This window comes from Bombina bombina, chromosome 12 (genome assembly GCF_027579735.1).
Source record: "Bombina bombina isolate aBomBom1 chromosome 12, aBomBom1.pri, whole genome shotgun sequence".
Lineage (NCBI taxonomy): Eukaryota > Metazoa > Chordata > Amphibia > Anura > Bombinatoridae > Bombina > Bombina bombina.
The window spans coordinates 54533680-54549102 of record NC_069510.1 but is presented as its reverse complement, the minus strand read 5'-3'; the positions used below and the strand labels follow the sequence as shown (position 1 = coordinate 54549102).

Here is a 15423-nt window from a genome sequence, read left to right as displayed (position 1 = left end):
TAATTAAGATTTTATAATTTTTTTCGTAGTGTTAGGTTTTTTTAGATTTGTAATTTAGATATTTTAATTGGTAGTATTTTTTTAATTTTATTAGATTAGGTATGTTAGGTTAATTTATAGTTTAATGTTAGGTTTATATTTATTTCACAGGTAAGTTTTTTTCTTTATTTAAATAGAGTTATATTGTAATTTTAGATTAAAGTTAGGGGGGGTGTTAGGTTTAGGATTTAATATTTTAAGTTAGTGTTTTGCGATGTGGGGGGCCGGCAGCTTAGGGGTTAATAGGTTTACTTAGTGGCGGAAATGTGGGAGGCTGGAGGTTTAGGGGTTAATAACTTTTTTTAGTGGCGGCGATGTCAGGGAGCGGCAGATTAGGGGTTAATAACTTTATTATAGTGGCGGCGGTGTCGGGGAGCGACGGAATAGGGGGTTAATAACTTTATTATAGTGTCGGGGATGTCGGGAGCGGCGGAATAGTGGTTAATAACTTTATTATAGTGTTGGCGATGTCGGGAACGGCGGAATAGGGGTTAATAACTTTTATTAGTGTCAGGGGTGGCAGATTAGGGGTTAATAACTTTATTATAGTGGCAGCGATGTCGGGGGCAGCAGATTAGGGGTGTTTAGACTTGGGGTTAATGTTAGGGTGTTAGGTTTAAACATAACTTTTTTTCCCCATAGACATCAATGGGGTTACGTTACAGAGATTTTTCATTCCGCACTTCAGGTGTTTTTTTAAAAACTCTCTCCCCATGGATGTCTATGGGGGAAAGCGTGCACAAGCATGTCAAAGCAGTCCTTGGCTTTTGTGCGGTATGGAGCTTAACGCCACCATATCGCATGCACAAGTAGACTTTTCAGAAACTCGTAATGGCAGCGCTATGGAGGGTGAAATAAAGCAACTTTTGTTGCGTTCGTTTCGCACCCTGTTTAGCGAAAAACTTGTAATGGTGTTTGTTAGAACTTGTATGCACGCTCTTGTGCACATTTAAACAGACATTTTAACAGTTTTAAAGCATGACTATTGCAAACCTGCTAAGGAATTTATAATGGAGCGCCAGAAAAGTTTGTGCAAAAATGACACTTAAAGGGACAGTTTACTCAAAAATGTTCTCCTCTTTAATTTGTTACCAATGATCCACTTTACCTGCTGGAGAGTAAAAGTTTAAAAGTATTTCCTTTACCCTTATATTGAAATTTGAAAGTTTTTGGCCTTAGGTCCAAGCAATAGATAAGCTGTGTAAACACAGCCAGCAGAAGAAATTACATTACCAGACGGTATAGAAGAGATAAGGGAATAGAATGTTATTTTTTTATTGTTCTCTCCAAGTATTGGTCTTTTGTTTACGGACAGATATAAGATGAAGGGCCGTGTAAGCCTTCAGACTCGCCAGAAACATCAGTTATGAAGCAGCAGACCGTTGCTCCATAACCTGTCTGTCTGCTCTGAGGAGACGGACAAAGATCGTGTGAAATCAAAAGGATCGAATACGATCAGGTTGATTGACACCCCCTGCTAGCGGCCAATTGGCTGCGAATCTGCAGGGGGCGGCATTGCACCAGCAGTTCACAAGAGCTGCTGGTGCAATGCTGAATGCGGAGAACGTATTGCTCTCCGCATTCAGCTATGTCTGTCGGACATGATCCGCTGATCGGATCATGTCGGACAGACATTTCATAAATTGACCCCAAAGAAGCAGGTATATGTACACAATGTGATAAAGTACTGAGATCTGATTATACTTAAAAGCTCAACCCATTGTATTAGTTTGGGACTTCAAAACACAAAATCGGCTATTAAATATACACAAATAAACCTTAAAAAGCTAATTCTCATACATTTTATACTCTTTGGTAAAAAAAAGTAATTGGAAGCACATTACGGGAAAAACAATTTTACAGTATACTGTCCCTTTAAATTGATTTTCTCAAATACCCTCATCTCTATTTTGCACAGATGCTTGTTACCTTTTTTCCAGGTATCCATCATAAGTGGAATCATTCAAGTATGCAATTGGATAGCCAGGCGACACAAAGATCTCTCCTTCTGGAACACTGTATGAGGTCAGACCATCTAAAAAATGTAAATAAAAAAAAGTATGAAAATGTAGCGGAATACACCGTTCTCAGGATCCATTAACAGGAAATATTTAATTCATTGAAAATGTGCAATTTTGACTTAAAGGGGACTTGAGAGAGTTCCTTGTACTCAAATCTGCAGTGGGAACATCTTTCAAATAGGTTCTCTTTCCCATCCACCACAAAATCAAAATGTATGCTTATCTGATAAATTATTTTCTTTCAGGATGATAAGAGTCCATAGGAATTCCATAACATGTGGGATATACTCCCTGCCACTAGGAGGAGGCCGAGAAACTATACAAGAGCTTTATTCCCTTCCCACCTCATCTCTCTCCTCAGTTTAATGTACAGCAGAAAAAAGGAACCAGATAAGCAGGAAAGACAAAAGCAGGGACTACATAGGGGAAAATTAGAACTGTCATCCAAAATTTGAACAGGCAGGGCCTATGGACTCTTATTATCATCAAAGAAAAGAATTTATCAGGTAAGCATAAATTTTGATTTCTTTTGTAAGATGATTCTTATCATAGCAATTCTAACATGTGGGATTTAATACCCAAGCTGAGAGTCCATTTGAAGGAAAGGGAGGGACAGAATAATTCAGTTCCTATTTGTCAGTCCCTGTGGCCTGAAGCCGTTCCCTCCAAAAAAAGTCTCCCAAAAAACAAATACATCAAAACAGAAAATCTTTAAAGAATGTATGCAGAGAAGACATGTTGCAGATTTACAATTCCGCTCCAATTAATGCATAATTTATGACATCAAAGGAAGTAGCAAGTGAACTGAAAGATTGAGCTGAGATATGCCTAGGAGGAGACTTCCGGCCACTAAGAAGTTCTGAAAATCACTTGATTGACCCAAGAGCTAAAGCTACCAGCAGTGTTCTGCCTGTTTGGAAACCAGAATAGAGAACAAACAAAATTAACATACGCCTAGATTTAGAGTTGGGCGGTAGCCGTGAAAACCAGCGTTAGAGGCTACTAATGCTGGTTTTTAACGCCCTCTGGTATTTGGAGTCAGTCAGGAAAGGGTCTAACGCTCACTTTCCAGCCGCGACTTTTCCATACCGCAGATCCCCTTACGTCAATTGCGTATCCTATCTTTTCAATGGGATCTTTCGCCGGTATTTAGAGTCGTGGCTGAAGTGAGCGTTAGAAATCTAACGACCAAACTCCAGCCGCAGAAAAAAGTCAGTAGTTAAGAGCTTTTTGGGCTAACGCCGGTTCATAAAGCTCTTAACTACTGTGCTCTACAGTACACTAACACCCATAAACTACCTATGTACCCCTAAACCGAGGCCCCCCCACATCGCCGCCACTCGATTAAAATTTTTTAACCCCTAATCTGCCGACCGCCACCTACGTTATCCTTATGTACCCCTAATCTGCTGCCCCTAACACCGCCGACCCCTATATTATATTTATTAACCTCTAATCTGCCCCCCACAACGTCGCCGCCAGCTACCTACAATAATTAACCCCTAATCTGCCGACCGCAAAGCGCCGCCACCTACGTTATCCTTATGTACCCCTAATCTGCTGCCCCTAACACCGCCGACCCCTATATTATATTTATTAACCCCTAATCTGCCCCCCACAACGTCGCCGCCACCTACCTACACTTATTAACCCCTAATCTGCCGAGCGGACCGCACCGCTACTATAATAAAGTTATTAACCCTTAATCCGCCTCACTCCCGCCTCAATAACCCTATAAGAAATAGTATTAACCCCTAATCTGCCCTCCCTAACATCGCCGACACCTAACTTCAAACATTAACCCCTAATCTGCCGACCGGAGCTCACCGCTATTCTAATAAATTTTTTAACCCCTAAAGCTAAGTCTAACCCTAACACTAACACCCCCCTAAGTTAAATATAATTTAAATCTAACGAAATAAATTAACTCTTATTATATAAATTATTCCTATTTAAAGCTAAATACTTACCTGTAAAATAAACCCTAATATAGCTACAATATAAATAATAATTATATTGTAGCTATTTTAGGATTTATATTTATTTTACAGGTAACTTTGTATTTATTTTAACCAGGTACATTTGGGCCATTTGCGGGGCATGCCCCAAAGAATTCAGCTCTTTTGCCTGTAAAAAAAAACACATACAATACCCCCCCAACATTACAACCCACCACCCATATACCCCTAATCTAACCCAAACCCCCCTTAAATAAACCTAACACTAAGCCCCTGAAGATCTTCCTACCTTATCTTCACCATACAAGGTTCACCAATCCGTCCTCGGAAGTCTTGATCCAAGCCTTGGAAGTGTTGATCCAAGCCCAAGCGGGGGGCTGAAGAGTGAGAGTCCATCCTCGGGCTGAAGTCTGGATCCAAGCGGCGGCTGAAGAAATCCATCATCGGGCTGAAGTCGGAAGTCCATCATCGGGATGAAGTCTTCTATCAAGCCGCATCTTCAATCTTCTTTCTTCTGGAGCGGAGCGGAGCCATCTTCTTTCCAACCAACGCGGATCCAACCTCTTCAACCGACGCCTACTCGCCGAATGAAGGTTCCTTTAAGGGACGTCATCCAAGATGGCGTCCCTCGAATTCCGATTGGCTGATAGGATTCTATCAGCCAATCGGAATTAAGGTAGGAATATTCTGATTGGCTGATGGAATCAGCCAATCAGAATCAAGTTCAATCCGATTGGCTGATCCAATCAGCCAATCAGATTGAGCTCGCATTCTATTGGCTGTTCCGATCAGCCAATAGAATGCAAGCTCAATCTGATTGGCTGATTGGATCAGCCAATCGGATTGAACTTGATTCTGATTGGCTGATTCCATCAGCCAATCAGAATATTCCTACCTTAATTCCGATCCAGACTTCAGCCCGAGGATGGACGTCACTCTTCAGCCCCCCGCTTGGGCTTGGATCAACACTTCCGAGGCTTGGATCAAGACTTCCGAGGACGGATCGGTGAACCTGGTATGGTGAAGATAAGGTAGGAAGATCTTCAGGGGCTTAGTGTTAGGTTTATTTAAGGGGGGTTTGGGTTAGATTAGGGGTATGTGGGTGGTGGGTTGTAATGTTGGGGGGGGTATTGTATGTGTTTTTTTTACAGGCAAAAGAGCTGAATTCTTTGGGGCATGCCCCGCAAATGGCCCTTTTCAGGGCTGGTAAGGTAAAAGAGCTTTGAACTTTTTTAATTTAGAATAGGGTAGGGCATTTTTTTATTTTGGGGGGCTTTGTTATTTTATTAGGGGGCTTAGAGTAGGTGTAATTAGTTTTAAATTGTTGTAATATTTTTCTAATGTTTGTAAATATTTTTTTATTTTTTGTGACTTAGTTCTTTTTTATTTTTTGTACTTTAGTTAGTTTATTTCATTGTATTTATTTGTAGATATTGTATTTAATTAATGTATTGATAGTGTAGTGTTAGGTTTAATTGAAGATAATTGTAGGTATTTTATTTAATTAATTTATTGATATTGTAGTGTTAGGTTTAATTGTAACTTAGGTTAGGATTTATTTTACAGGTGATTTTGTAATTATTTTAACTATTTTAGCTATTAAATAGTTCTTAACTATTTAATAGCTATTGTACCTGGTTAAAATAAATACAAAGTTGCCTGTAAAATAAATATTAATCCTAAAATAGCTACAATATAATTATTCGTTATATTGTAGCTATATTAGGGTTTATTTTACAGGTAAGTATTTAGCTTTAAATAGGAATAATTTATTTAATAATAGTTAATTTATTTCGTTAGATTTAAATTATATTTAACTTAGGGGGGTGTTAGTGGCGTTAAATTATGCTCTACGCTCCCTTTTTGGAGCCTAACACACTGAAAACCAAGCCATTCTGTAAACTCTAAATACCAGCGGTATTTAAAAGGTGCGGGGGAAAAAAAGCATGCGTAGCTAACGCACCCCTTTGGCCGCAAAACTCTAAATCTAGGCATTAGTTTGGAATCCTTAGTAGCTTAAAAAATATATTTAACGCTCTAGAGGATTAAAAGAAGGTAGAACAATTTTTTTTGTTTGAACTTTTCGTGCATAAACAATTTTAGAGAAAATCATACTGGGTAAGAAGACTTATCCTCGTGAAAATCCAGAAAAAAAACATAATTTATGCTTACCTGATAAATTTATTTCTCTTGTGGTGTATCCAGTCCACGGATCATCCATTACTTGTGGGATATTCTCATTCCCAACAGGAAGTTGCAAGAGGACACCCACAGCAGAGCTGTCTATATAGCTCCTCCCCTAACTGCCATATCCAGTCATTCGACCGAAAACAAACAGAGAAAGGAGAAACCATAGGGTGCAGTGGTGACTGTAGTTTAAAAATGAAAAAATACCTGCCTTAAAATGACAGGGCGGGCCGTGGACTGGATACACCACAAGAGAAATAAATTTATCAGGTAAGCATAAATTATGTTTTCTCTTGTAAGGTGTATCCAGTCCACGGATCATCCATTACTTGTGGGATACCAATACCAAAGCTAAAGTACACGGATGAAGGGAGGTACAAGGCAGGTACTTAAACGGAAGGTACCACTGCCTGTAAAACCTTTCTCCCAAAAATAGCCTCTGAAGAAGCAAAAGTATCAAATTTGTAGAATTTTGCTCTGTATTTTCTTTTTTTTCTTTTTCTTTTTCTTTTATTTTGATAAATAGATTAGACAACGTAGATAGATTTTTAGTTGTCTCTTACCTCACAATACTCACTATAAGGGCTTTGTAAAATTCTGTATAGATTCACTTAGAACCTATAAACAAAAAAAAAAAAAAAGAGGTGGGGGTAATATCCTATGCCACATGGATAGATATATCACTAATAATAAAGCTAGTTCCCCGGCCATGCCACCCAAACAGAAGGATAGAAAGACACGTATATCTGAAACTCAATTAGAAAATCCCAGTGAAACATTAATGCATAAAATAGATACACAACCACTTATAGCTCAGATTTCTGAAATTTTTTTACCGCAATTTGAATTACTTAAGTCACAAATGTCTAACATAATGACAGAGTTTAAGCAATTTTCTAGTAGGCTGACGGAACTTGAAAATAGAGTGTCAACCAATGAGGACTTAATATACAAACAAGAGCAAAACATAGAGGATAATAATAAAACATTAAAAAGATTGCAAGACAAAATCTATGAACTGGAAGACCGTTCACCCCGAAATAATTTGAAAATTATTGGCCTGCCGGATAACGGCGAATTCACAGATTTGATCATTTTTGCTAGTGTTACACTACCCTCGGCGTTAGGTATACTACCAAACAATTCCCCAATCTTAGTGGAAAGGGCACATAGGCTGGGTAGAAGTAGCGACGATAAAAAAGACCAAAATTATAACAGACCAGTGATGGTTAAATACCTAAACTACCAAGATAAGATAAATATATTAAGATCTTATAGGAAAATGGGAAGCCTCTATATAGGCCAAGTCAAAATACTAATCTTCCAAGATTACTCCAGCGAAACCACTTATAGAAGGAAAGAGCTGGCCCCGTTTTGTACCAGATTAATTAATGCAGGTTTCAAAGCTAAACTATTATATCCAGCAAAAATTGTTGAGGAACCAGAGGGCAATGTAAATATAACCAATGAGGTAGAGGCCAGACAATATTGCAAAAAAATAAGGGCACTCTAGGCTGCTATCGGGAGAATATATCTTTGATTTTATAAGTATTAATGCTTTATTGATCTGAATGTTTTATGTTTGTTTCTCTTTCGTTTGTTCTTGCCTTTTCCTTCTTGTTTTTCTTTTTTCATTCATGAAGTGTTGGATCATGTCAAAATAGAATTTTATGTAAAGGCCAAAATGTATATATATTATAATCGCTATCGGTGGGAATCAAGACGAGTTGGTAGTTGGTTGGTAGTTGACTATACATAGATTATGAAGAAAATTAAGATTATCTCTTGGAACATAGGGGGAATAACATCCCCAAAAAAAAGAAAACAGATTATTAAACACTTAGCGAAGTTGCGTCCAGACATTGTACTATTACAAGAGACACATCTGAAAAAAACAGAAGCAGATAAGCTTAAGTGTAATTGGGTTGGCCAAGTTATAGCCTCAGACTGTTCTAAAAGGAAAAGAGGCGTTGCGTTTTTATTCAATAAAAATTTTGAGTACAATATATTGGAATCTCGCATAGATGTAAATGATAGATGGATAATTCTCTCAATTGAAGTGGCAAAAGTTAACTATACAATGTGTAATGTATATGGTCCTAACAGTATAGACCACGTCTTTTGGGAAAATATCACTGCCAAATTGTGTCTTTGTACACAACAAAATACAATACTAGCTGGCAATTTTAATCTTACACCAAATTTTATATTAGACAGACTTTCACCTAAACAGAGCTGCCCGACCCCCCAGAAATCTAAAATTTTCTCTCAGATATGTAAAAATGTAAAATTACATGATATATGGCGTATTCAACACCCGGATAGCAAGTTATATACATGCGAGTCTAGGGTATATAGATCCTTCTCAAGGATTGACTTCTTCCTAGTTTCGGATTCCCTCCTAAGAGATGATACCAAGTCAGATATACATGACATAGTACTTTCAGATCACTCCCCCATATCGTTAGTAATAGGTGCCCAGATAGGTCAAAAAGTTATGAATAACTTTTACTTTCCAAAACATATGATAAACAATGTATCATTTCATAATTGGCTCAAAAATAAATGGAGAGAATATAGTATCAACAATAAAGACTATGTAGATAGATTGGAGGTTTTCTGGGAGGCTGCAAAAGCATTCTTGCGGGGGGAGATAAAAGCGTACATGATACTGACCAAAAAGAAATTTAAGGCACGAGAACTACAGCTGGCCAATACAGTGACTAGGGCATACCAAAAATATATAAATACCCCACTCAGAAAATACTGGATTAAATACAAGGTAGCAAGACAAAATAGAGATTTGTTTCTCTCTACTAAAATAAATAATGAGGAGATTAGAATGAATGCACGCTATGCTGGACATCATGGGAGGTCAGCCAAATATCTCGCAAGACTAGACAGGGCAAGGAAAAAGAATAATATAATTGAAAAAATCAGTATGGGAGATCAATGTTATACACAACCTAGTGATATTCAAAAGTTTTTTCTAGATTATTTTAAAAATATATATGCTGCCAAAACAATAGATCCTTATAGTAATACACTTTTTTGGGAGAATATTTCTTGTCCTAGGGTTACACTAGAACAGGTTGCCTTAATTAATGAGCCTATCTCCTTGTCTGAAGTCTTAAAAGCTATAGAGGAAGCCAAACTAGGGAAAGCCCCCGGCCCAGACCAATTACCTGCAGAATTCTATCGAATACTCAAATTAGAAATTGGACCTATGTTAACATGCCTGTTTAATGAATATTATATGGACGGAAGAACAATGTCACGGTTCTTCTCGGCGTCAATCATCACTCTTATCCTCAAAAAATATAAGAATCCATCAGATCCAGGGTCATATAGACCAATTTCTTTGTTAAATATAGATTATAAATTGCTTACTTCTATAATTGCTAATCGTTTAAAAACATCTTTACAAGAAATTATACACCCAGATCAAGCAGGTTTTATGATAAACAGATCTTCCACAAAGAATATTAGGAAAACTTATATGATCCTGGAACATTTTTGGAATAGGCTCTTGCAGGACAAAATTATACCCAAATTTGATCTTGCTATGATGATGGTTGACGCCGAGAAGGCCTTTGACTCTATAATATGGGAACATTTATTTAACGCTTTGACTAGCTTCGGCTTCTGTGGCAAGTTGATGAATTTTATTCGACTCCTATATAACTATCCGATATCAGCAATTATGATTAACAATAGTCAAACCACCTTTTTTAAGTTAGAAAGAGGGACGCGTCAGGGATGCCCCCTTTCCCCCCTCCTTTTCAATATAGCCGTGGAGCCCCTAGCAATTTATCTGAGGCAAGAACTGAAAGGAATAGAATTTGGGAATCAAAAATGTGTGCTATCATTATATGCTGATGACTTATTACTATATTTTGAAAATACTAGTGTAAATATACCTATAGCTTTGAAGTCACTGCATTTATTCGGGGCTATTTCGGGGTATAAGATCAATACCCCAAAAACTGAGATTTTATGGATCTATAAAAATAAAGATAGTCTGAAGCAGCATAAATTGAAGGAGGTAGAGAGCTTTAGATATTTAGGAATCATCTTACATAGAGACCCGAATATGTGGTACAAGTTGAATTACACACCTTGTTTTTCTAAGATAATTGCGAAGTTGCGTCAATGGTCTTTCTTTCCGATTTCCCTTTCTGCCAAAGTAATGATGCTTAAAACTATTGCTTTCCCCCAAATAACTTATATAATGAATAATCTTCCATTATATATTAAAGATCAGGATGTTAGATCTTTTTATCAGGCATGTGCCAAATTTTTCTGGAATACTTCCAGACACATGCTATCAATAACTAAACTATCAGTTTTGAAAGATTCTGGGGGCTTAGCATTTCCTGATATAAAGGCTTATAATCTTGCTATCCTTGCCAGATATGGAGTTGATTGGTTGTTATCAGCTAATTTCCTGACACATTTAACAATAGAAGAGAACCTCATACAACCTTTCTCCCTTAAAGCAATATTACATTACCCATACTTACAACTAGCGGATAATATGAAGAAAACATATAGTATATTTAATGTGGTCAAGGCTTGGCAACAACTATGTGCGCATCTCCAGATTAATTTCCGAATTTCCTCTTTCCTGCCCATCAGAGGAAATCCTGATTTTATACCTGGTCGACAGTATGTGATCTATAAACGTTGGGCAGAAAAAGGTCTAACTAATTTAATACAACTAGTCGACGAAAGATCTTATATAAGAACATTTGATGAGATAGTCACTAGATATAACATATCTAATAAAGACTTCTATGCATACTTGCAAGTCCGGCACTTTATTAATAAAAAATTAAAGTCTGGTAGTTGGTCAGAGAATTTTGATAAAATCGGGGACTTTATAAACATATATAGGCAGGGGAATCGATCAATCTCCCTATTATATAAGATACTCCTGGCTAAGCAGGGCCAATTAAATATAGAACAACTATCAGCATATTGGTCAAAATATTTTGAAGAGAGTAACTATGATATTATCAAGAAAGGTTTCTCGTGGTTAACTACGGCCTCTATACGTTCCACATGGAAAGAATCACATTTAAAACTCCTTAACAATACTTATATTTCACCAAAGAGACTGGCTAAATGGAATATAGGCCACTTAGTTTGTTGCTACAAATGCTCTAGTCCGGGGGCTGACCTACTGCATTGCTTTTGGTTCTGCCCTAAAATATGTCAATTTTGGCAGAAAATTAATTATTGGTTAAATAAGTATGTATTAAATTTTCCTTCTTTTACACCAGGTAGAATCTTCTTGCTCCATACAGAGGATCGAAATCGGGGTATTATTAATATTATAATTTTATTGGTACGTAACTTGATTCTGAGAAATTGGAAGAGTAATTCATTTCGAGCATTTATTGAAGCACTTAAATCACAAATTATTTTTGAACAATATAATATAATAAATGCACAGAATAGACAAATCCAAAACTTTTTTAATAACTGGCTGGGGATTATTCAATCATTCCCCATTTCTACACAATATATACTGACTAAAAAGTTCCATAAATCGGATTATTTTGAGGGTCTTATATTAAGAGGTCTTTTCCCTAGCTCTTGGTATTAAAGATGGTATTGGAGATTTTGAGCATAGACCAATGTTGAGGGGTTGGGGGAGAGAGGAGAGAGAGAGAGTAGGGGTCGGTTTCTTTCTTTTTTTTTTTTTTTTTTCTCTTTCTTTCTCGTCTTGATTTCCTGGTACTCGAATATGTACACTTAAGTGTGTTATGATCCTATGTTTATTTTTCAAAGTAGGTTATATAAGGTTTGTTGTAAGAAAAAGAAGGGAAGAGGGGAAGGGGAATAGGATTTAAAAAAGAAAAAAAAAAAACTCCAGTAGTATATGCATAGAATCAAGAGAACCACCTCGGGGTAAAATTTAATGCTGTATAAAGTCTAGAATCTTATAATTATATCCGTTGATTCTATATTGGCTTTTTTTTATTTTCTCCTTTTTTATGTCATACTGCATGTGGCCCTGCGTGGCGCAATAACTACAATGTGATCTACTTTTTGGTTGACATGTACTGCTGGCTATAAATAAATTATAAAAAAAAAAAATTTGTAGAATTTTGAAAAAGTATGAAGCGAAGACCAAGTCGCCGCCTTGCAAATCTGTTCAACAGAAGCCTCATTTTTAAAGGCCCATGTGGAAGCCACAGCTCTAGTAGAATGAGCTGTAATTCTTTCTGGAGGCTGCTGGCCAGCAGTCTCATAGGCTAAGCGGATTATGCTTCTTAGCCAAAAAGAAAGAGAGGTTGCCAAAGCCTTTTGACCTCTCCTCTGTCCAGAGTAGACAACAAACAAAGCAGATGTTTGACGAAAATCTTTAGTAGCTTGTAAGTAAAACTTTAAAGCACGAACCACGTCCAGATTGTGTAATAGACGTTCCTTCTTTGAAGAAGGATTAGGACACAAAGACGGAACAACAATCTCTTGATTGATATTCTTCAAGATACCACCTTAGGTAAAAACCCAGGTTTGGTAAGCAGAACTACCTTGTCTGCATGGAAGATCAGATAAAGAGAATCACATTGTAAGGCAGATAACTCGGAAACTCTAAGAGCCGAGGAAATAGCTACCAAAAAAAGAACTTTCCAAGATAAAAGTTTGATATCTATGGAATGAAGAGGTTCAAAAGGAACCCCCTGAAGAACTTTAAGAACCAAATTTAAGCTCCAAGGTGGAGCAAAAGGTTTAAACACAGGCTTGATTCTAACTAAAGCCTGACAAAATGCCTGAACGTCTGGGACATCCGCCAGACGCTTGTGCAAAAGAATAGATAGCGCAGAAATCTGTCCCTTTAAGGAACTAGCTGACAATCCTTTCTCCAATCCTTCTTGGAGAAAAGATAATATCCTGGGAATCCTGACCTTACTTCATGAGTAGCCCTTGGATTCACACCAATAAAGATATTTACGCCATATCTTATGATAGATTTTCCTGGTGACAGGCTTTCGTGCCTGAATTAAGGTATCAATGACTGACTCGGAGAAACCACGCTTTAATAAAATCAAGCGTTCAATCTCCAGGCAGTCAGCCTCAGAGAATTTAGATTTGGATAATTGAAAGGACCTTGAAGTAGAAGGTCCTGTCTCAGCGGCAGAGTCCATGGTGGAAAAGATGACATGTCCACTAGATCTGCATACCAAGTCCTGCGTGGCCACGCAGGCGCTATCAAGATCACTGATGCTCTCTCCTGCTTGATCTTGGCAATCAGACGAGGGAGCAGAGGAAACGGTGGAAACACATAAGCCAGGTTGAAGGACCAAGGTGCTGCTAGAGCATCTATCAGCATTGCCTTGGGGTCTCTGGACCTGGATCCGTAACAAGGAAGCTTGGCGTTCTGGCGAGACGCCATGAGATCCAGTTCTGGTTTGCCCCAACGATGAACCAATTGTGCAAACACCTCCGGATGGAGTTCCCACTCCCCCGGATGAAAAGTCTGTCGACTTAGAAAATCCGCCTCCCAGTTCTCTACACCTGGGATATGGATAGCTGATAGGTGGCAAGAGTGAATCTCTTCCCAGTGAATTATCTTTGAGACTTCTAACATCGCTAGGGAACTCCTTGTTCCCCCTTGATGGTTGATGTAAGCCACAGTTGTGATGTTGTCCGACTGAAATCTGATGAACCTCATTGTCGCTAGCTGAGGCCAAGCCTGAAGAGCATTGAATATCGCTCTTAGTTCAAGAATGTTTATTGGAAGGAGTGACTCCTCCTGAGTCCACGATCCCTGAGCCTTCAGGGAGTTCCAGACTGCACCCCAACCTAGAAGGCTGGCATCTGTCGTTACAATTGTCCAATCTGGCCTGCGAAAGGTCATACCTTTGGACAGATGGACCCGAGATAGCCACCAGAGAAGAGAATCCCTGGTCTCTTGATCCAGATTTAGTAGAGGGGACAAATCTGTGTAATCCCCATTCCACTGACTGAGCATGCAGAGTTGCAGCGGTCTGAGATGTAGGCGTGCAAACGGCACTATGCCCATTGCCGCTACCATTAAGCCGATTACTTCCATGCACTGAGCCACCGAAGGGCGAGGAATGGAATAAAGAACATGGCAGGAATTTAGAAGTTTTGATAACCTGGACTCCGTCAGGTAAATTTTCATTTCTACAGAATCTATCAGAGTCCCTAGGAAGGAAACTCTTGTGAGGGGGGATAGAGAACTCTTTTCCTCGTTCACCTTCCACCCATGCGACCTCAGAAATGCCAACACTATGTCCGTATGAGACTTGGCAATTTGGAAGGTTGACGCCTGAATCAGGATGTCATCTAAATAAGGGGCCACTGCTATGCCCCGCGGCCTTAGGACCGCCAGAAGCGACCCCAGAACCTTCGTAAAAATTCTTGGGGCTGTAGCTAACCCAAAGGGAAGAGCTACAAACTGGTAATGCCTGTCTAGGAAGGCAAACCTGAGAAACCGATGATGATCTTTGTGTATCGGAATGTGAAGATAAGCATCCTTTAAATCCACTGTAGTCATGTATTGACCCTCCTGGATCATAGGTAGGATGGTACGAATAGTCTCCATCTTGAATGATGGAACTCTGAGGAATTTGTTTAAGATATTTAGATCCAAAATTGGTCTGAAGGTTCCCTCTTTTTTGGGAACTACAAACAGATTTGAGTAAAATCCCTGTCCCTGTTCCTCCTTTGGAACTGGATGGATCACTCCTATAACTAGGAGGTCTTGTACACAGTGTAAGAATGCCTCTCTCTTTATCTGGTTTGCAGATAATTGTGAAAGGTGAAATCTCCCTTTTGGGGGGGAAGCCTTGAAGTCCAGAAGATATCCCTGGGATATAATTTCCAACGCCCAGGGATCCTGGACATCTCTTGCCCACGCCTGGGCGAAGAGCGAAAGTCTGCCCCCTACTAGATCCGGTACCGGATAGGGGGCCGTTCCTTCATGCTGTCTTAGAGGCAGCAGCAGGCTTTTTGGCCTGCTTACCCTTGTTCCAGGTCTGGTTAGGTCTCCAGACCGTCTTGGACTGAGCAAAAGTTCCCTCTTGTTTTGCATTAGAGGAAGTTGATGCCGCACTTGCCTTGAAGTTTCGAAAGGCACGAAAATTAGACTGTTTGGCCCTTGATTTGGACCTATCCTGAGGAAGGGCATGACCTTTTCCTCCAGTGATATCAGCAATAATCTCCTTCAAACCAGGCCCGAA

At 38.8% G+C, this 15423-nt stretch overlaps 1 protein-coding gene across 1 annotated transcript in view; it reads right to left on the bottom strand.

Moving 5' to 3' along the window:
- The window catches only part of LOC128642832 (discoidin domain-containing receptor 2-like), a 1143904-nt gene that overhangs the window by 589221 nt on the left and 539260 nt on the right, over positions 1 to 15423 (bottom strand). Inside the window, exon 7 of the mRNA XM_053695673.1 lies at positions 1969 to 2074. Coding sequence (XP_053551648.1) covers positions 1969 to 2074 — 106 coding nt within the window. The remainder of the gene's footprint in view (positions 1 to 1968; positions 2075 to 15423) is intronic.